Source organism: Salvia hispanica, chromosome 5 (assembly GCF_029641045.1).
Source record: "Salvia hispanica isolate PSC_SH4W2 chromosome 5, Shi_PSC_v1, whole genome shotgun sequence".
NCBI lineage: Eukaryota > Viridiplantae > Streptophyta > Magnoliopsida > Lamiales > Lamiaceae > Salvia > Salvia hispanica.
Genome location: NC_142696.1, coordinates 34,303,819 through 34,325,174, shown reverse-complemented (window position 1 = coordinate 34,325,174; position 21,356 = coordinate 34,303,819). Strand labels below are relative to the sequence as shown.

General features: G+C 37.1%; 4 protein-coding genes across 8 annotated transcripts; 3 read left to right on the top strand and 1 right to left on the bottom strand.

Annotated features, from left to right (window-relative positions):
- The first annotated feature begins 5,819 nt into the window (after window positions 1-5,819).
- On the top strand, window positions 5,820-7,840 carry LOC148926698 (uncharacterized). Its single transcript, XM_089059009.1, has 5 exons — window positions 5,820-6,009; window positions 6,109-6,201; window positions 7,118-7,188; window positions 7,283-7,345; window positions 7,422-7,840. The coding sequence occupies exons 1-5, from the start codon at window positions 5,934-5,936 to the stop codon at window positions 7,683-7,685; spliced, it is 567 nt and encodes a 188-aa protein (XP_088915135.1). The 5' UTR covers window positions 5,820-5,933; the 3' UTR covers window positions 7,686-7,840.
- LOC125190891 (pre-mRNA cleavage factor Im 25 kDa subunit 1-like) lies at window positions 7,631-9,252 on the top strand. The gene is made up of 7 exons (XM_048088307.2): window positions 7,631-7,758; window positions 7,854-7,895; window positions 8,177-8,255; window positions 8,330-8,403; window positions 8,479-8,562; window positions 8,636-8,746; window positions 8,994-9,252. Exons 1-7 carry the CDS (start codon window positions 7,738-7,740, stop codon window positions 9,063-9,065), a joined length of 483 nt encoding a protein of 160 aa, XP_047944264.1. The 5' UTR covers window positions 7,631-7,737; the 3' UTR covers window positions 9,066-9,252.
- A 1,870-nt stretch (window positions 9,253-11,122) lies between these two features.
- On the top strand, window positions 11,123-14,688 carry LOC125188237 (mitogen-activated protein kinase kinase SIPKK-like). The gene is made up of 8 exons (XM_048084998.2): window positions 11,123-11,400; window positions 11,485-11,569; window positions 11,896-12,030; window positions 12,820-13,044; window positions 13,128-13,310; window positions 13,521-13,741; window positions 14,210-14,255; window positions 14,336-14,688. The coding sequence occupies exons 1-8, from the start codon at window positions 11,330-11,332 to the stop codon at window positions 14,423-14,425; spliced, it is 1,056 nt and encodes a 351-aa protein (XP_047940955.1). The 5' UTR covers window positions 11,123-11,329; the 3' UTR covers window positions 14,426-14,688.
- Window positions 14,689-14,792: 104 nt separating this feature from the next.
- Window positions 14,793-18,287, bottom strand: LOC125188236 (protein phosphatase 2C 50-like). Of its 5 annotated transcripts, none has more exons than XM_089059006.1 (6): window positions 18,152-18,287; window positions 17,725-17,927; window positions 16,265-17,148; window positions 15,835-16,179; window positions 15,626-15,731; window positions 14,793-15,361 (listed from the first exon to the last, which is right to left on the bottom strand). In XM_089059006.1, the coding sequence occupies exons 3-6, from the start codon at window positions 17,060-17,062 to the stop codon at window positions 15,027-15,029; spliced, it is 1,584 nt and encodes a 527-aa protein (XP_088915132.1). In that variant the 5' UTR covers window positions 17,063-17,148; window positions 17,725-17,927; window positions 18,152-18,287; the 3' UTR covers window positions 14,793-15,026. The 5 variants fall into 5 exon arrangements, with proteins under 5 accessions (XP_088915132.1, XP_088915131.1, XP_088915134.1 ...); XM_089059005.1 differs by having other exon boundaries at window positions 17,725-17,951; window positions 18,152-18,271; XM_089059008.1 differs by lacking the exon at window positions 17,725-17,927 and having other exon boundaries at window positions 18,152-18,265.
- Window positions 18,288-21,356: the final 3,069 nt, after the last annotated feature.

Sequence of the window (21,356 nt, the reverse complement as noted above, 5' to 3'; positions counted from 1 at the left end):
GAGTCAGATGGGTGGGATGATGCCCAGGGCAGTGGGGATGGGTGGTATGCCGCCAAATATGGCGGGGGTGGGTGGGATGATGCCCGGGGCAACGGGGATGGGCGGTACGCTGGCGGGGGTGGGTGGGATGATGCCTGGGGCAACGGGGATGGGCGGTACGCCGCCAAATATGGCGGGGTGGGTGGGTCGATGCAGCACAGGAGCCCGGGGACGCCTAGGGAATCTGTCTATCGCCCATACATAGATTTGTTGGCCGATGATTCCCCTAGTACTGTTCCGGAGACTCAGTACGCCGGCCTCGAGACTTTCTCTTTTGAGGAGTTGGGGCTATCGCCGATCCGTGAGATTCCTGATGAGGCAGAGCCTGCTGCAAGGGGTAGGGGCAAAGGCAAGGGCGGGGGTAGGGGCAAGGGCAAAGCCCCGAGCTCTTCCTCGCACACGGGGGCAGAGGAGGAGGAGAGTGAGGATGAGCGGGAGAAGAGGACGATCAGGACCGTGTGGGAAAATGCCGCGCTTGCGAAGGCCTGGGTCGGTGTGGTCGAGGATCCTTATGTCGGGGCGAACCAGTATGTTGACCGATTGTGGCATCGCATTAGTGAGGCATACCTCATACATAAACCGGCTGGGGCGAAGCCTCGCACTCCCGAGCAATGCCGGAAACAGTGGGATCGGTTGAGGCCTAAGCTCAGTCGTTTTGCCGGCCTCTACCAAAACAACATGTGCATGGCAACCAGCGGCATGTCTGAGGAGGATGTGAAGAAACGGGCCTTGTCGCAGTACCCCGACAAAGAATTGAAGTTCAAAGAGTTTGACCAATGGGAGGCCTTTCTCGTGGTCAGGGATTCGCAAAAGTTTTGTGCGCGTGTCGACTCGGGCTGGAAGCAGACGAAGATCAACTCTTCCGGTGAGTACAGCAGCAGTACTGGTTCGCACGAGCTCCCCGAAGCCGAGGAAGTGTCCCCGCTCCCACGATCAGACTCTCGCCGTCGTCGTCGCCCAATGGGGCAAAAGGCTGCGCAGCGGATGGCGAGGGGAAGCGGCAGCGGGTCCTACGAGGTCAAATCGGAGGCCCCTGAAGCCCAGATTTAAACGACCGTCTCGCCCGAGCGCAGCTAACGAAGACCCTGATGCAGAGCATGCATAGGTGGTTTAGCACGCACGATCCCGTATACAAAAGGATGTGCAAGGATGTGATCGATGCATGTTGGCGCGATTTAGGAATGCCACCCATTGATGATTATGGCGTCGAGATTGAGGGCGGGGACGTCAGAGGTGGCAGCGGCACGGGCGACGGGGACGAGGACGAGGAGGAGTGAGAGCCGAGGGTTGTATTTCTCGATTTGTTATGATTATGTAATTTTAGGTATTATGTAAATTTTTTTTAAAATTATGTAATTTTTTTAATGAAGTATTCGAATTTTTCCGTATTCCGTGTCGATATTTTAATTCCGTAAATTAAATAATTGCGGGAAGTCCTAGTGGATGTCCTAGTGGGAAGTCCTAGTGCAGGGAAGTCCTAGTGATGTGGCAGTAAAATGGGAAGTCCTAGTGATGACGTGGCAGGAAGTTTTTGTGGGAAGTTCTAGTGGAAGTCCTAGTGGGAGGGGCGCCACCGGAGATGCTCTTAGTCTCACTAAGGATAAGACAAACAAAACAATTAAATCAATAATAATGAAAAAAAACTAAATGCGTTATGAATACTCCTCAGAGCATATCCATCCGTGCTCTTAAATAAGAGCACAGAGGTGGTTTCGGACCTACTTTTACTCATTGTCCTTAGACAAGAGCATAACACTCACATCCATGCCTTCCGCAAAGATAAGCTCAAGAGTCTCACCATTCTATTATTCAATTTAAATACTTCAATTACTAAAATATTTCTACAATATAAAAATACATTAAAATATAAAAAAAATACATAATTAGTGTGGTGAGAATTTTTTTGTGTTGAAGTGGGAGTATTTATAAATGAAAATGTGAATTTTGGGGGAAAAAATTGAAATATAAATTAAAAGTATAATTTATTGGAAAGTGGGAAAATATTTTTTTTTATTTAAAATCGATTTTTTTAATTAATTTCATTTTTTATAAAAAGAAAAAAATCAAATTTGCCGCTGGCCATTGGTAGACCGCCACGTAAGGCTGCTCAGCGGCACGGACATGCTCTTATTTAAGAGTAGCGCCGTGCCGCTGACACGGACGGACGAGTCAGCGGTGGGGCGTGCCCCTGGCACGGACGGACACTCCCCCGCTGCGGATGCTCTTATTAGGCGTTAAAGAATCGATAGGCATTATGCCATTATGCCACATAAATATTTTGTAAGTATTCTCGTGTATTAGCAGTAACTCGTATTACCACTCGTGCTATGCACGGGCCAAATGATTTTCTAAAAATAAGAAAATATACTTAAAAGGAATTAAATCAAATTTAAAAATATATAGAAAAAATATAAAAATTATTGTAAATCAAGAATATAAGATTATAATGATTTAAAAAACATACTTCTACTTCTACATCTATTAATCTATCAATCCAAAAACATAAATAGAATATGTCATACAAATAAAAAATTGAGAAATCCAAAATACGAAAGTAAATAAATAAAATTATTTGAAAAAATAAATAATTCATTAGATATTCAATCAACAAAATGATATCCATATATATGGATATAATCTTAAGCAAATATCCCTTTTAAAAAATGATATCCATATGGATATAATCTTAAGCAAATTGTTCTAAACTAATATTTATGGAGTATAATGCAGAGATAATTAAAAGAAGCTTAGCATTAAAAATTGAATATCAGAAAAAAAATAATACTACTTCTGCATAATTAAAATACAAAAATGTGTTAAAAATAAAGTAATTAATGGTGTGCAGCAATTAAAATGAGTAGTACGTAACATTATTTTTATTTTATTTTATTTCATAGTACGTATCATTGTTTCCATGGGAAAGATAAAATAATATCGTAGCATTTAAATTTTAATATTTTACAATATGCTAGATACAACTAAATTTTAACCATACTACTCAGTCCAATCTAAAACATAATTATGACTTATGAGTATATCAAACGCTACACCAACCAGATCGGTGCACCCAATTCTATCTCCCTTTCTCTCTCTAACTGCCGCTTCTCTCTCACTGACGTTCCTTTCAACCCGACCCGCAGTTCCATCGCTCTGCCTCATCAGTTCTTCCAGCTCTACTTCACGTTGCATCCTTTTTCTGCTATTAGAGACCAAGCCATAAGAAGAGCTCCAATCGATAATCACCTCCATGATTTGATGCAACTTAATCCAAAATCAAATGTGCAAACTCAAATAGGAAAGATCTAGATAAGAAATGTATTAATAATTGTTGGAATAGAATGTTTACACACAACTACAAAAGGAATTGAGATACTAGAACGAAAGATTAACTATAGAAGAACTGATAGGAATGCTTCGGATCCACGATCCTCAGCCCAAGCGCTCAGCGCACACAACACACATTTTTCATGATGCTGATGAAGAAGAGAGTCTCTGCATGTATACCCAATCTGTTTCCCTTCTTTCCCCTTTGCATTTAGACCCCTCAACTTTCATTCTCTCTCATTTCTGTTTAGGCTGATGTGGCCCTCCAGCTGGCATATCAATTAAGTCAATTGAGCTGAGCTTCTTCTTTAATTTGTGACCGTAACACTTCATGACCGCTTGCCTCGCCTTCCTCAACCGCCGCATCACAGGGGACCTACGACTTTGAATTTTCATATCGAACGTCGATAACAGTAAGCTCACATTTCTAAAGCTTTCACCTTTTAACCTTGTTGATTTTTCCATTAATTTGGGGAATTTCGATTTTGTTGTTGTTGTGGATTTATATTATCCTCCCATGTTATTTTGGTTTTGAAGGATATCAAAGATGTTGAAAATGGAGAATTGATATCTGGAGATTTGGGAAAAACTCCATTGAAGAAGGAAGTAAAAACTGTGAAGAAGAAACTGTCGAAACCGAGAGGATAAAACGTGTTTCACTGTTGACTACATTGTGAAAAAATTACAACAAATTGCAACTAAGAGCCTTATATACAGGCTAAGTAAAAGACCAACTAACTAATAAAAAGCTAACTAATTACATTTTATTTTTCTAATTTCAACACTCCCCCTCAAGATGAGAGCAAAACAAATGCAACCATCTTGCCAAGGAAATGAAGAAACCAACAAACAAAAAACATACAAAGTTCTCCTTGTAGGATAGTGATCTTAAAACTCCCTGTACCACATCAGCACCAGCAACGAGGACTTCAACTCTCCTTGCAAGTGATCTCAAAACTCCCCCTTAGTAGGGAATCCATCTTGAGCATCAAGACTTATCACAACAACTGTAACAACACCACATTGTAGGATCTCTGCAGTTTGAGCAGTAGCAAAAGCTGTGACAGTAGATTTCCACCCTAATTTCAAACTTTGAATATGAATGAAGCAACAACACCATGAATAATGCAACAACACCATGAATGAAGCAACAAAACCATCCAGCTTGAGCAAACTTGCTGCAAAGCCAACAATCTGCCTCAAATCCTTGAGCATCATGACCAAGAACAATCACAACACCAATACGAACAACGCCGCATAGAAGCATAGCCTTTCCTCACCCAAACAAACAACAAATCTAGCAAACTGACTCCTCAATGAAGATCAAAAACATATCCACCAACCAAGCTTCGGTCATAGACGAGATTGAAGAAAAAGGTTTAGAAAAAACAGATTCACCCGAACAATCGGTGAACAACAAAACAATCATCCGACATACAATCGGAAAACCAGAGATAAATCTGAAAACATATTCAGATTCAACAACAAATTTGAGAAAACATATTCTCAAAACGAAAAACTCAACCGATTTTGATCGGAGAGAGACAAACTTGGATCATACAAATCCAATGAATAAACGAAAACGAGACAGAAAACAGATCCGAAATTTCAGATCGGCGGAAATTAACGCCGTAAAGAGAGAAAATAGAGAGTGAGAAGCAAAAAACGAACCGATTCAAACATCTGAATTGAAAAATCAGAGAGATTTGAAGAGAGAAATTGAAAAACCTGGAGCACCGGTGAGAAATCGGAATCCGGTTAGAAGCTCGCGGAAGAAATACGAAAAGAAAAATAACCGATCCAATTTTAATAACAAACCCTAACTATGAAGATTCAAACGAAAAAAAAGGATAGAGGTAATCAGAGGAAAACAGAGGCGCAGCAATTGCGCTCTGATACCATGTTGAAAATGGAGAATTGATATCTGGAGATTTGGGAAAAACTCCATTGAAGAAGGAAGTAAAAACTGTAAAGAAGAAACTGTCGAAACCGAGAGGATAAAACGTGTTTCACTGTTGACTACATTGTGAAAAAATTACAACAAATTGCAACTAAGAGCCTTATATATAGGCTAAGTAAAAGACCAACTAACTAATAAAAAGCTAACTAATTACATTTTATTTTTCTAATTTCAACATATTAGAAATGGGTCACTCACCCCTTAAAGGGGGACCCCTCACGTGGGTAGGCAAGAGAAGAGATAAAGAGATGATGGTGCCTCATAAGGGGGACCCCTCACGTGGGTAGGCAAGAGAAGAGATAAAGAGATAAACCATCATCGACTTGGGCCCTGCTCTGATACCATATTAGAAATGAGTCACTCACCCCTTAAAATGCCTCATAAGGGGGAGGGTTATCCACACTTATATAGAGAAGCTAGGATCATCACCAAGCCGATGTGGGACAAGATATTAGAATTTTAACAAAAGATTAGTTGAAGGAAAATCGCACCAATTACTAGATAAGAATTCAATTGTCTCTATCATCTTCGCAGCGAGCCCGAGCCTTGGGGCAGGAGAGTTGGCGCCGTGGGTCGGTAGTATCCGGACCTGGATCCGCCGCTGGTTTCAATGGCGGAACACACTAGTAAAGACCTCTTGGAGCTGGAGGCCAAGCGAGGCGGCGTCTCCTCCGCCTCAAACTTAGGTAGCAGAATTCATTCCTCAACTGATTTATATTCCTTTCTCTTCTTCAGCTTTCTTGTGTTTCCCTCTTCTAAAAGATTTGCGTGTGCCAATTTTGCAGAATCACTCTTTGTATGCAAGAAAGATCCCACCTTTACTCCTTCTGATGCTTCTCGTCAGAAGCCCACCACGGCTCCTCTGCCCAAGAGCCAATGTACTAAATGATAAGCCCTTTGTGTTTTCTTGGAAATTATCGGCTTTGTTGTTTTTTAATCAACAATTCACTTCATATTGTTAATGTATTGCCCAAAATTGTAGAAAATCTCATTGCAAAATTGCTGTCTTTGCTTTTGTTGTGGACTTTAAACATTCAAAAGTCAAGCTCGTGTTTTGGGGAAATAAGTTACTAATTGATGTTTTTTTTATCAATAATTTACTTCAGATTGTTGTTATAATGTGATGCTTGTAGGAAATCTCATTGCAAAAAATGGTGTCTTTGCTTCTGTTTTGGATTTTTAACATTAATAAAACAAGCTCATGTTTTGTAATTTGTAGGATAAGTTGATTCATGTTTTTACTCGAACACAAGAAGTTAGACAAGCTGTTTAGGGTTATTGGTAGCTGCTTTAGATTTGATCTTAAGTTTCTTGATAACTTATCATCAGATTGTTAGTTTAATGCTCCACCATTGATTGTGTGATCCTGATCCGGGTTCTGCAAAAAAGTGGCATTGCTTGATATGTAGAGTTCATGTAATAGGCAATTGATCCAAATCAGTTGCATATGATGATGAATTTGACCTGTTTGAACCTTGGGGTGAGGTACCTATTATAATATGTGTGCTTTTTTTGCTTGAATGGAAGAGGTTGTTGATCCAACCAGTTGCATGTGATGAAGTGATTTGCTGAAGTTGTTAGTTTTTGCACGTATAAACTTCCGTATCATATGAGGTTTGATTTGTCATCGCAGTTCACCTGATCGAGGCTCTTGTTTCTTTAAGTGGTTGTAATATTGATGATTACATTCTTGACTACTTTTTGAATGCTAATTGTGCAACATGTGGTTTCAATAACTGAACTTGGGTGAAATCTGGTTCGATAGTAATGGGGGAAGTCTCTTGCTACTTGCAGTTCTGGGAAAGGTGAAAGACTTCTTAGGAGTTTTATCAGAATCGAACAAGAAACTGATGGAGGATGCAAAGGCATGATCTTGCTTCTGTTTCTAGTTTCTACCTTTTATATTTGATTTTTAGTTTCTCAAACACGAGCACTGACCGTGGTTCTTACTAAATGCAGGATCGTCCCGATAACTATGACATTGAAGTGATCAGCAGAGACGAGTCTACATACATCGAGATGGTAATTGGTATACATACTATGTTAAAGTTTGAGACTTTTATGGTTATACTATTTTCTTACTTATTCTTGTTGATAGGATCTGATGTTGGGTATTGCTGATCTTCACACCCCTGAGGCAGTTGCTGCAGCCGAGTCTGCAATGGCCGGTTATCAGCCACCAGCTCGTCTGGAGGAGAGCAGCAGTGGATCAGAAGACGAAGATAGCAGTGATGACGAAGAAGATGGGAATCACAAATCAGATTCTGAAGCCGGCTCAGAATCTGCGAAGCTCGGGTTGAAGGCAGGAGATTCTTCATGTCGAAAATCGAAGAAGCGGAAGGCCAAAATCATCGAGCTTTAAATTTGCACAAAAGTCTCAAGATTTGACATTGTTTCAGCTATGGATTTTGGTGATGCTGAGTTTTAAGCATTTGGTTTGATCATTTATGTTGTTTTTAGTCACAATGTTTCTTATATATATATATATAGAGACTTAAATCGTTAACTTTTGCTAAATTTTCTCTTGCAGTTTGCCTATATGTTGGTCGATTGTGCCTCTTCTGATTTCGAGGTTCTATATACTCATATGATTAGAAAATTAGATGAGTATATCGATAGTCGAGATACATATTCAATATAGGAACATATGATAGGAAGATGGCCATGAAGGAGATAGGGAGAGAGAATAGATTGCAATATATGCACGCAGGATTCTTTTTGGTTTATTAGTAATGTGATAAAACTTTGTGCAATTCCATCATCTTTTTTCTAGTTAAGTATCGTACCTTTTGCTTAGAATGGACAGTCTGCACCTTTTGTGGCTGTGTTGTGATTATATAAGTGATCTTGCAGGTAGAACTTTTCAAACACCCCCATCTCTTGTTGCTACAAGTTCAGAACTCCTTTTACAAACTTCGTGGTGGTGAATCAGGTAATGCAAGTGGGTCTCAAAATTGATTGGAATATTTCTGCTAGTCTTACAAGTTGTGTCATATTCTGCCTTAGATATTGACTACTTAATACACAAGCTCTCGAGCAAGCTATGTGCTGGTGAAGGTAGCCGTGATCCTGAATGGGAGGTATGTGTTTATTTAACGCTATAATGTGATTAGAGTACTGCAGTTTTATAAACTCACCCGTTGCTTAATATCCAGGTTGGAGAATGCCTTGGTATGTGGTGGAGAGACTTTGAGTCCCTGCTTTATCCGTATTTGCCACCAAATATAAAGAGGCCTAAAGTAATATTCATATCTCATTTACATTCTCACAGCTGCCAAAAGTGTTTTACTGTACATTGTTTTCCAATTTCAGGAGTGCATTAAACTATATCTTGTGAAGCTGCCACCGAGCAGAAGGTTTATTGTTCCTAAGAACTTCAGACTTCTCGCTATCCCATTGTGCCAACTTCATGAGAATGGAGAGGTATGTAGCTTTAGTGAGTTTAGGCTCCAATCATCAGAGACAGTAGTACTCCACCTCTATTAAGTATTAACATCGGCACTAGAGTTTTCCTTGATCAAAGAAGAATACTTATTATCATGACAAAAGGAAAATGACTTATCCGCCGCATTCTTATAACTCTCTTTAATCTAAGGCAAGATCTGCTAATTGGTTGCTTACATTTTTCTGGTCTCGTTGGAGGTGGAGTACACGTAGAATTCCTTTGCAGACTTATGGTCCGATAGTCTCTGGAGTCCCACAGTTGCTATCCAAATGTTCTTTCAACATGATAGAACCTTAAAACTTTGAGGTGGAATGGGCAGTAATATCATTGCACTGGGCAAGGTTTGTGAATGTGTTTAATTTGAATTTAGTTGGGATTGCAATTGAACTGTTGTTTGTATAAACTATAGTTAGTGATGATTTGGACAAAATCACAGTTTAAAGATGATACTATCATGGTATTTTATGGGGGTTAGATGTGTTAATTCAGTGTAATATACTCCAATAACACCAGTTACATGACCATAGGCTTTGTATTAGATTTATAGGCCATGTGGGCCGGGCTTTAGAATTTTTGCTAGCAAAATGCAATGGCCCGGTGATCTTCCCACTAGTCAATTCAGGTATAACTTTCTTTTTTTTCTTCTTCTTCACCAATACCGTTTCTTCGTGTAATTGGTGAAACAAGAATACAAGACACAATTACAAATTACCATATTGTTATATTTTGAAATTTTAACTGACATTATTTTAATAAAATCATTTCGAAATCAAACATAGTGACATCATGCTTTTCCAGAATCATGTTTCGTGATTTCAAGTTGCTTTCAATTAGTTATTTCTTTGAAAATAATTCATTTTAGATTTTGGTCAACACATATTTTCGATGGAGAAATTGAAAACCCTTGCCTGTTTTTTTAAGCTTTACAAATCGAAGACCAAAGGATTTTAGGACCTGATTAATAATCTACCACTACCTCAATGAAACTAGAACTAGTTAGAGAAAATCTTATTAAAATGGATTATGAATAATTCAATGAGTCTGTATCCATTTGTTGGTCATGAACAGTAGTATGTAGGATTGGAGAAAAGTATGGCATTCATCAAACTCAGTCGTGTCCAGCCAATCATATAATAGTCTGAAAATCAAAGTTTGGAAAATGTTAATTAAAATTTGTCTGTCTATATGGAATTGACTTTTGGACTTGAAATATCATCTTCAACTATCGATAAAAGGTCCACATTTTCTAATTTCAGCGCTTGTGGAAGGTGTTCTTTTTATCCACAGTTTATTGATTCAAAGTCATTTTTAAGTTTTTGTGATATCATTATTAGTTCTAGTTCCTTTTGAGCAATAAATAAATGAAAATTAAAAATCTTTCGATTCACTATGTTACGACAGCGAGGGATACGACAATTTATATTGAATATAATTGTAGCATGACTCTAGCTAGACAATTTTTTTTAATGTACGACTCTAGATAGAACAAAAATTGTTTGAAAGAGAATAATTAAAACTAGTACTCCCTCCGTTTCATAGTAGTAGAGACATTTCATTTCCTGCTTTTGTTTTGAAAAAATCATATTAAATAGTTAAAGCAGAGAGAGAATAAAGTAAGACAAAAAATAATGTAGAAAAGAGTCTTATCTACAATATTCTCTCTCTTACTTTACTTTTTTCTCCACTTTAACTATTTATACTACCTTCGTCCACTAAAATTTGTCCCATTTTGACCCGACATGGATTTTAATAAATGTAATGGAAAGTGAGTTGAAAAGGTTAGTGGATTGTGGGTCCACTTTTATATATTAATTTTATACTCCCTCCGTCCCACAAAGATAGTCCCACTTTGACCTAGCATGGGTTTTAAGAAATGTAATGAAAAGTGAGTTGAAAAAGTTAGTGGAACGTAAGTCCTACTTTTATATATTAGTTTTATAATAAAGTGTGAGTAGGAATGAGTTAGTGGAATATGAGGTTCACTACAAAAAATGGTTATAAATGAAATGGGACAAACTTTGTGGGACGGACGGAAATGAAAAAATGGGACAATCTTTGTGAGACGGAGGGAGTAGTAATAAAATTTGAGAAGGAATGAGTTAGTGGAAGATGAGGTCCACTACCAAAATGAGATAAATTTTGGGTGACGGATAAAAATGAAAAAATGGGACAAATTTTGACGGATGGAAGTAATAATTATTTTTTCAAAATGGTACGCAAAATGAAATGTCTCGGAGGGAATAGTTTAAAATAGAAACCGAAGAAAAGAAAAAAAGAAAAAAAGAAAAAAGAAAGGGCGGGCGAAGACAAATTAGAGTTGGCCTGGTATTAAAAGAGAAAGAAGAAAAGTAGGTAGAAAATGTTGGGAGACTGGTCTGAGTTCAATTTCAACTGAAAGTGAAGAGCTTTCCTCTCTCTTTCTCTTTCTCTACCCCCATTTGATCATTCTTTTTATCCATTTTTCCTTAAACAATTCACTTCACTTGCACAGACTGATACACTTACCTAACCTCAATTTTCGTCAATTTACCTTTCGCCTTGCTGCCAAAGATTACCAGATAATGAAGAAAGGGTCTTTGGCACCTAACCTCAAGCTCTCCGTCCCCCCTCCCGATGACATCTCTAAATTTCTGTATTACTTCCTTTTCCTTTCAATTTTCTTTTTTTTCTATCGTTTATTCATTTCAATTGATTTGGATTTCGTTGATTTGTGCAGGACTGGGTCGGGAACGTTCAAGGACGGCGATCTCTTGGTTAATAGGGATGGAGTTCGGGTTGTTTCCAATAGTGAAGTTGAAGTTGTAAGTGGATCGATTTCATTTTGCTCACTTGTATCTAGCAATGTCATGTTTCCTTAATCCTAATTGTTGGTCGAGTTTGTTTTGATACATAGTAGGGATTTAGGAATTGAGGGGGTTTTCTTTTCGAGCCTCGATTTGGCATTTGGAATTTGAACTGTGTTTACTTGCTGGTTTAAACTAGGGAAGATTCTTCTTCCATTTGAGAGAGTTTAGATAATCATATTCTGATAAACTCGAGTCTGAACTATGCTGGATTTGATACAAGTATTTGAACCATGCATCCATGGAAACTTGCACTTATGTTCTGTGCTTACTTTGCGTTTCAGCCAACCTTGATACAGCCGACGGATAACCAGTTGAGCTTAGCTGACTTTGATGCAGTGCAAGTCATTGGTAAGGGAAATGGGGGTGTTGTGCGTTTGGTGCAACACAAATGGACGGCACAGTTTTTTGCACTTAAGGTATTGAAGGACTTCAATTTTTGTCATACACCATAATATTTGTAAAGAGATATGTTAAGTTTTATGTTGTTCATGTTTGATTGACAGTTACAGAGAAGGCATTTGAAAGTAACCTTATAGATACTAGCCTATCCTAAGTTATCAAATTTGAGTTTGATACTTACTTATCTGAAAGCATTGTTGTGTGTCTACTTGTTTCCAAGTCTAACCTAAATCTATAAGACATAATCATAGTTTATGGTGGAATACTGGAATATGTCAATGCAACACATGTGCATCAAGGTTATCATAAGTTCTTCTGAAGTAATTTGCACCTCACTATATTACTATAATCAAGAGAACCAAACCTTGTTGTACTGGAAAATGCTATTTTATTTTTAAAATGTGGGATCAATGTATTTTATAAATTGATACCCCATATTGAAAGTATTGTTTTGTTCTCTACACTATCCAATTTGAGGCCTCTCTACATCTGTCACTTCTAACTGCTGTCTCATTTCTTTCAATTTCTAGATGTGATAAACTTACTTCAAGAAAACACACACGTATATGTTTATATCTAATGTATTAATGTTGTCCCCTTAAGTTTTTGTTACGCTGACTATATAGGTCATGTCCTTGAGTTATAAAGAATTTATCACCAAGAGAAAAAAAAAACCTTATTTTTGGGAATGTAATTATACTAAACTATAGACTTCGTTTTCCTTTGACTAAGTTTGCAAATAATATGTGACAGAGATGCATGACAACCACTGACATCAATCTTCTTGATTTCTTGAATGACATCAGGTTATTCAAATGAATATCGAGGAGTCTGCTCGCAAGCACATTGCTCAAGAGCTCAAAATTAATCAGTCATCTCAATGCCCATATGTCGTGATTTGCTATCAATCATTTTATGATAATGGTGCAATCTCCATCATCTTGGAGTATATGGATGGAGGGTCTCTTGCAGATTTCCTTAAGAAAGTCAATAAAATCCCAGAGCCTTATCTGGCTGCAATTTGCAAACAGGTACTGGCTATTGCGCATGTACACACACTGTGTAATCTATTTCTAATACTTGTTATAATATACTCCCCGTCATGGCATTATAGGTACTCAAAGGTCTCTGGTATCTTCATCACGAAATACATATCATCCACAGGGACTTGAAACCTTCAAATTTGCTGATAAACCACAGAGGTGATTGCAAGATCACCGACTTTGGAGTCAGTACAATACTTGCCAACACATTGGGTCAAGCTAATACTTTCGTTGGTACTTACAACTACATGTCTGTGAGTACTCTTCCCATTACACGAATTAACAATATCCACCAACATCATTGTCTTTTATGCTAATATCTTTCCTGTGATTATAAATATAAACGTGCTAACAAATTTACTCACCTTCATCTCCAAATGTGTGCTCTTATCACTCTTATGTTGTATTTTCGATGCATAGCCAAATTTTGTTCTGAACTCTCTATTTTTGTTCTGTGTGCTTAGCCAGAGAGAATCATCGGAGATACTTATAGTTATAAAAGTGACATCTGGAGCCTGGGTTTGGTTCTCCTCGAGTGTGCAACAGGAGAATTTCCATATTCCGCACCTCAGGCAGAGGGATGGATCAATGTCTACGAGCTAATGGAAACCATTGTCGATAAGCCTGTTCCTCGTCCATCTCCAGATCTATTTTCTCCGGAGTTCTGTTCATTTATTTCTGCATGGTAATACACTGAATCTAAAACTTGTTGATAAAATTTCCCCCAGGCTTCAAGTGTACTAAAAATGGTTTAAATACCATGGTGACTTTACTTCACTCGTCGGAGTCACATTTCACTGTCAAGTAAAGTCAAAATTTGATGTTTTCAGACAATATTATGCAAAAATAATTGTGAAAGCTTTATGTGAATCAGATGTTTGGAAAACAAACAATAGCATTTCCCTATATAAAATCATTTTCTTACTTTGAAGTTAAGGACATACATTCTGGAAACTTGTCTGGTCCTTCACTTGCTCGAATTTCTCATTAAGTGTGATGCCATGCTTCTGTAGAAATTAATTGAACTTCTTTATTTCAATATTCTCTTACTCATTTATTGAATTCTTGAATTGTCATCATCCCCTACCTGCTTACATACTTCTATAGTAACTTAGCCCTCCCAACTGATCTTATATAAAACTTGGATTCTCAGTGTGCAAAAGGATCCTAATGATAGGCTATCAGCGAATGAACTCATGGTATATCTCATCACCCTCTTGGTTAAACTCAGTTTATGGACCTCCTGATAACTAACTTTTTTGTGTTTCGTGAAACTCAGGCACACCCTTTCATTACTAAGTACGACAATCATGATGTTGATCTTGCTGCGTACTTCACCAGTGCAGGACCTTCACTGGCCACGCTTTAATCAAGGTTCAGTCTATTGCTGCATTACTGCATATTATGGCCGTCTTCGCAGCTGTGAAGGCCAGATGAGGCACTCCCATTTCAGGACTGCTGCTGAAATCACTATTTGTGCATCGTTACTAAGAAAGAGTTCGCCCGGTCTTGTAATTTTGTATGTTAGTGAATTTTCATGTGCTCTCAAGGGGGTAGAGGTTGATTCTCTTTATGTGTGAGTATGTTGTAAGTTGTAACCTTTATATAAATGAACCCATTTTGTGATTTTCAGTTCGAAGGCAATCTATCTTAATGAATTAGGCAACTTTAATGAAGATTCTGCCAAATTTGTAAATTCATCAAGAATCTAGTTAGTAGTATTAGATTTATCTCCATTTGCAACAACTAACACAGAATCAATAGAATGGGAAAAAAGTCACAATTGCTTTAACAGAAATGGTTTATATGTACAACAACATCCTTCCTTGGTTAAATTATACTATCATCTTAAAATGCTTTTCTAGAGAGCTACTGCTACCTTGCAGGAATTTGTCGACTGCTCAACACGCAAACTTCCAGCGACGCGAAAATTTCAGTGGCTCACTAGGCAGGACAATGAGTTCCATGCGTCACGTTTTCCTTTTGAACTTCCTTTGAGCTTTCAAATCCACCACTATCACAGAGATGTTGTCTGCACTTCCCCTTTTGAAAGCAAGCTTCGAGAGGTACTCTGCTGCCTCTTGTGCAGCGGGGTCGCTCCCTGTACCTCGCCCGTTGGTGAGCGTCGTTCCGTTCCTCTTGTGCCAGACCAGTATCCTCTTTCGGGCCAGATCACACGCCTCCTCATTCGTCATCACATCCCATAAACCATCACTAGCTATGATAAGGCACTCGTCCTCTTTTGTGCGAGGAACAAACATTACTTCTGGATCTGCAATCACATACGGCCTCAGGTATCGATCACCTACACACGATGAGATGCTGCAAAGTTAATAGAGTTGAACAGACTTATACATTTGATGAGTTAATTACCTAATAAGCAAGGGATAAACAAATCATAAGAACATACAGAACAAACAAATATGATAACATTTGTTAAAAAAATTGCAATGTAACTAAGATGATCACCCTAAGATTGTTAACCATCCCAACTGAGCTTCAAGCCTTACATTAGTGGTTATATTGGATCACACGATAGAGTATACGAAAAGAAAGAAGATTGGCATACCAATGGATCTTGACACTGCAAGGACACCTGAAACGCGATATCCATCCCAATTGATGACCTTGCCTCCGGCAGCTTCTATCCTTGAGTACTCGTCTTCTCTATTTGGCTGAAAACCAGAATCAGAGCATCGCATTAGACCAATAATGGTATTTGCTGACAATGCATGAATATCTGCAAGATAATATTTAGTCCAACAAATCAAGAGCTACCTTATGATCGATGGATAATGGCATGGGCACCTTCCCCCGGTTCAACACTGCCCTCGAATCACCACAGTTTGCAACAATGATATGCGTGGAACAAACAATAGCAACAGCAGCAGTGGACCCAACGGATTCTGGGGCGAAAGGTTCATGAAGGTTGGAAGCAATGTCATCATCAGTTCTGGGGAACCCTCCGACTTCGTTGTCCAATTTATGAAAGCAATTCTGAAAGATCTTGAGCCATTTCTCCTTCAAGTTGTGCTCACCATTTTCAACCTTCAAATTTTCCTTAGCCGCACCAATCTCATCGGCTAACGCTAGAGGCATATGCTCTCTGCAGTAGTTAGCTACCTATACACCAAATAGTTCTATGGTTACATGACATGCTAAACTAATAAACAGGAAATCCGAAACAGACATCATTTTGAATCTTTACCTGGCAACCTCCATGGCCATCATAGACTCCATATACATGGCCAACTAGGTCTTTATGTATGGAGCTAAAAAGTGGGGCGTCGCTTAACATCTGAGAAGGAATGTTTAGAAATCGCGGTAATGCTACGGCTGCATCTTCCATTTCTGCCCTTCTCCCACAAATAGATGTTAGGCCCCAAAGAGGTGGTAAATTGAAAGCAACATTTGGCTTATTTATCTTCATTTCCTCAGTAACCTCAATGAGTGAAGTTGAGTAGGTCCTTTTAGGTTCTCTAATCCCGACAGCCTCACCGATCTCCTCCAAAGAAATTAGATCATCAACTATCTCAGACGCTACAGTTGCTACCCATGACTCCGATCTCTTGATGCTCTGAGACATATTGATCTTCCTATCTATGATATCCTCATTGCAAATGCCATTAGGGCAATCAGTCACACGTTGAGAATTGAGAAACGGATGGCCCATTGGATCATTATCGTTCTTGAGTCCATGGTTAATGGTGCTGCTAAAAATCATGCTCTGCCTACTCCTACAATCCTGATCTATATCATCCTTGGACTTATCTAAGTTCGAGTCTACCCTAACCAGAACTCCATTGTGAGGAACAAAACATCGAGAATGCCTATTCTCGGAGGTCAGAGAGATGGAAGGCAGCTTGGTCATGGATGGTTCAAGAAACAGATTTTTCGAAGTTTTTTCTATCAGGTTAATCCCAGCAATGTCAACGCACGTTGCATACAACGATTCTTCGCCTATCCGATTAAGTGGAAGGGCAATGAAGTGAGAAATCTCATCCATCAATTCTTGGACAATTAGCTCAATTTGAATACCACTGTTCAACAACGCTCTCTACTGTATCTCAACATCCGTGATGAAGCTAAACCCTAATCAAAATGAGGATTTTGAAATCAGAAAATAGAGATTTCCACAACTCATATAATGCAGAAAAATATTTGCAGAGGCTCAACATCCACAACACCCACAATGAAACTAAATCCAATCAAAATTACCTTTTGAATATAAATCAGAAAAGCAGAGATTTTGCAACTCATATAATGCAGAAAAATATCTACAGAGTCTCAGCATCTCAAACAAGTTAAATATCCTAATCAAAATGGAGATTTTGAAGAAAGAGAGATTTTGCCAGGTTGCCACAGTTCATAATGCAGAAAAAATCAATCATATGTAAACAATAATGGAACATGCATCAGAATTAAAATGGGAATCAATGTGTCAAAAATACAATTGTCAGCAACCACTAGGCATCTTAATAATCTCTATTCTTATATTCCTCTTTATCTACAACAATTTCAACCATATAAACTCAAGAGATGACATAATCACAGTTCATTTTACACATGGGGTTCTGATTATCCATACCAAAACAGAACAAGATTGCATTAAAAACACTCTCTCTCTCTCACACACACTGACAAACAAATTCTTGAACACATCCATACCTTACAAGGCTGAAGAAGGCACCCCAGAAAAATAAATGTTGATTTGTTTCTTCCGTCTAGCAAGACTGAATTTTGAAATACAAAGAAGAGAGAGAATCCCATAAAACTGCAATCTTTAGGGTCTCCAAGTGTTAAAAATCAAAGCTTTGATCACCAGATGTCACCCCAGAGACACAAGTCCACAGTCAAAGACTCAAAATTTTCTGTGAAATAGCAACAAATGCCACCTATCACATTCCCCCTCAGAAAAATCAGTCCCTTAAAAGCATCACATGCATTTCTTCCAAACACACACACACACACAAGAAAAGAAGCGAGGGGGAGATATTACGTGTCCCGAGAAAAGATGGTAAAGAAAGACTGATTTTGATATGGAATATTAATAAATAAACAATTAGTCAATCATACAAGGAAGGTAGTTGCTTACCGTCGCAAATCAAATCAGCAGTGACAACTCATGCCTACAAAAAGCTTCTTTTGCCCTTAATTCTTGATAAACAATTAATTAAAAGAGAGAGAAATCGGAATTATGTGTCGAATCCAATGTGGAACTCCCAAATTTGATCCCATGTTGTCAGTGAGAAGGTATTCACAATTGCAGAGTGGGGTCCACCTATAGGGGACATGTGTCCACCCATCCTACGTTCAATGCTTCCTTTCGGTTCAACTAATTCCCATCTTTTTTTATTGTTATTCTTATGAATATTTTACCCTTTGAAATCTGTGGATTGTCTGCCAATCACATGCTTCCACGAACTGACCATCATTTTTGTTATTTTCCCCTTTTTGTTTTAAAGATCTTACTATGATTTACTACAATTTTTTTTTTCTTCGGAAGTTGAATAATTCGAAGCGGTGAATGTGGATTTTTTTCACATCCAAGTTTTCTATAAAGATATTTGATATTTTTCGATTACGCCAAGTCCGCAAGAATTTGTTTTTGGATCACTTCTAATATCTTCTCAAATTAATGAACATTCCAACTTTCCTTAGACGAATTTATACTCAATACATTTAACTCATTACACTCACGTCTTACTTAAAAAAACAAAAGGAAGTTATTTTTTTGGTTAAAAAATAAATGTGAATTTAGAATGTTAAAAAACAGAACAAGCTTTTTTTTAGAATGAATAATGTTAGTAGTATTAAAAAATATGGAAATATAACGTTTTCCTAAGGCTATCAAATGTTGTTGGTTTCGGGAAAAAATTCATATTGCAATTTTCCAAACAGAAATATGAGAATTAGAAATTCGTCTATGCATTTATGGGATAACTGATTCATTTCGTTCATGAAATAATCAGAGCTATTAAGCTGTTTATATTAGTAATAATAATTAAAACTTGTTTGCTTTGGGATAATCACATATAGTACAACACAAAGTTTTACCTCAACAATATCAGTTATCACACCCTTAATTTCAATAATTAGCTACTTATAAAAGATTTTAACATGCTCAGAATATAAGTCACAAAATGAACTTGTAAGATCGATAAGATTCACAGGACACATTGAATTTGATATTGGAAATATACATATATCATCTCATGGGCAATGCTACATTAAATTAGGGTGCCTCTTGATTTTTTTTTATACTTAAATTTGAATCACCCGACATTACTATAAAAAATTATTAATGAATCGTTATTGCACAAAGTTTGACATTATTAAAAAAAAATAAAAACGCAATCATTTATAAAAGGCATCATGAGTCATCTAACAATACTATAATTTTGTTTAGTTAAAAAAACATAGTACTAATCTTGTTTACTTCAACATCTCAATTCATGTATGGAGTATCAGTATTTCATAATGCTAGCTTGAGGTTGAGATTATATAAATTTTCATCTAGTAGTAAGGTTCATAAATCTGCTAAATATCATTTCTAGAAAAACATACTAGTAAAAATAGAATATTTATTTTGTTTAATACAATTCCGAATGGGAAAGAAAATATCTGAATTGTCCCCTTAACTAACCTTCATCTCTCTCTATCTCAAAAAAAAACTTACAATCCAAATAAAAAACTAAATTTATGCTAAAGATTCAATGCTGTCGAAATACAGCAACACATGTGCATGTCTATATTGATAATTTTATTTTATTTTATTGATACAGACCAAATAAAAAAATTTATCCCAAAAGACTAGTATATTAAGAAAGAAAACTTATTTAGTCTAGATATATACCCTACACCTGTTGTTATCACAATTAATATGAGAATCTAGTCTGTAACATTCGACCTTCTTTAAGCGCCAACGTCCTCGTTGGTCATGACCATGTTGTTCACGGCAAACGTACTCATTGGTCACGGCGCGTTCGTTGCCCAGCCATCACTCTGAGCCGTTTGTACTCTCATTGAAAACACCAATTGATCTAGACCAAACAAAAAAACTCATCCCAAAAGACTAGTCTATTAGGAGAGAGAGTTCATTTAGTCTATATATCTCACACCAGTTGTTATCACAACCGATGTAAGAATTGAGTCCATAACATTCATTTGCTAAATATATCGAGAGCCCAATCTTATACTCCCTTTGTTCCAAGGAAGATGATCCCTTCCTTGAGCGATACAAGATTTTATATAACTTTATTTTATGTGTCAAGTGGAGAGAATAAAATAAAAAATAAAAAATAAAGTAAAGATAAAAAATGTATTCATTTTTAGTAATGGGTCATTTTGATTAGGACAGTCTAAAAAGGAAAGTGAGATATACAATTGGATGGAGGAAGTAAAATATATGCCCTCTAATTAATTTAAGATTTAGGGACAATCAAACTAAATTAGATATCATGTATTGTCACAATTTGATTAGATGACCTTGACAAGCCATTGATGATAGATATTTACCTGATTAATACCAACCAAATACAAAATTAATAATGCTCGATTTACACAGACCAATTTAATGTAGAAAAAAAGCTACTTTGACAAATGAGGTTAATTTGTCGGACATTTAATTATAGTATAAAGTTTGGTGATCTACATTTCAATATGTGGCATGAATGGAAGACTAACACGTGACGTAATCGTTTGCGTTGTCGTTTCCAAAGATAGGATCTTTATTTCAGACATAACAAATAATATTATAGATTAATTTTGTTCGTTTCTTAGGTCAAAGTTGTATTACGAATAGTCTATTAATTAGAGTTTGATAAAATAGTGTATGGGGATTATAAAAAGGATTAATAGGAATTTGCGAATATAAACTTGCATTATCTTCTAGAAAGATAACATATACTACTATTATAAACTCATGATCTAGTTTAATCAAGATTATTGTCATGTAATATTCGTTACCATTCCTTAATTAGTTCTTTTTTAAAAATACTCTTCTGAAGGGAGAAAAATCAAATTTTAAATAATGAAAAATGGCATGACCGTAACAAATTTAAAACAAAAATTGGTCATTTTAAAGCTATAAATTAATTAAAATAAGCCGTATCCTACCTTAACAAATTACTAAAATATACCCAAAACCTTTCATTTTTTGAAAAAAAATGATCATATGCACTAGACGTACATACTTATTAGCACTTACAATCACAATTATTTATGATATATCAGTGTCTGTTTCAATAGGAAGGTATGATCTCTTTCCAATTTATACACATATATAAAGTGAAATTTTA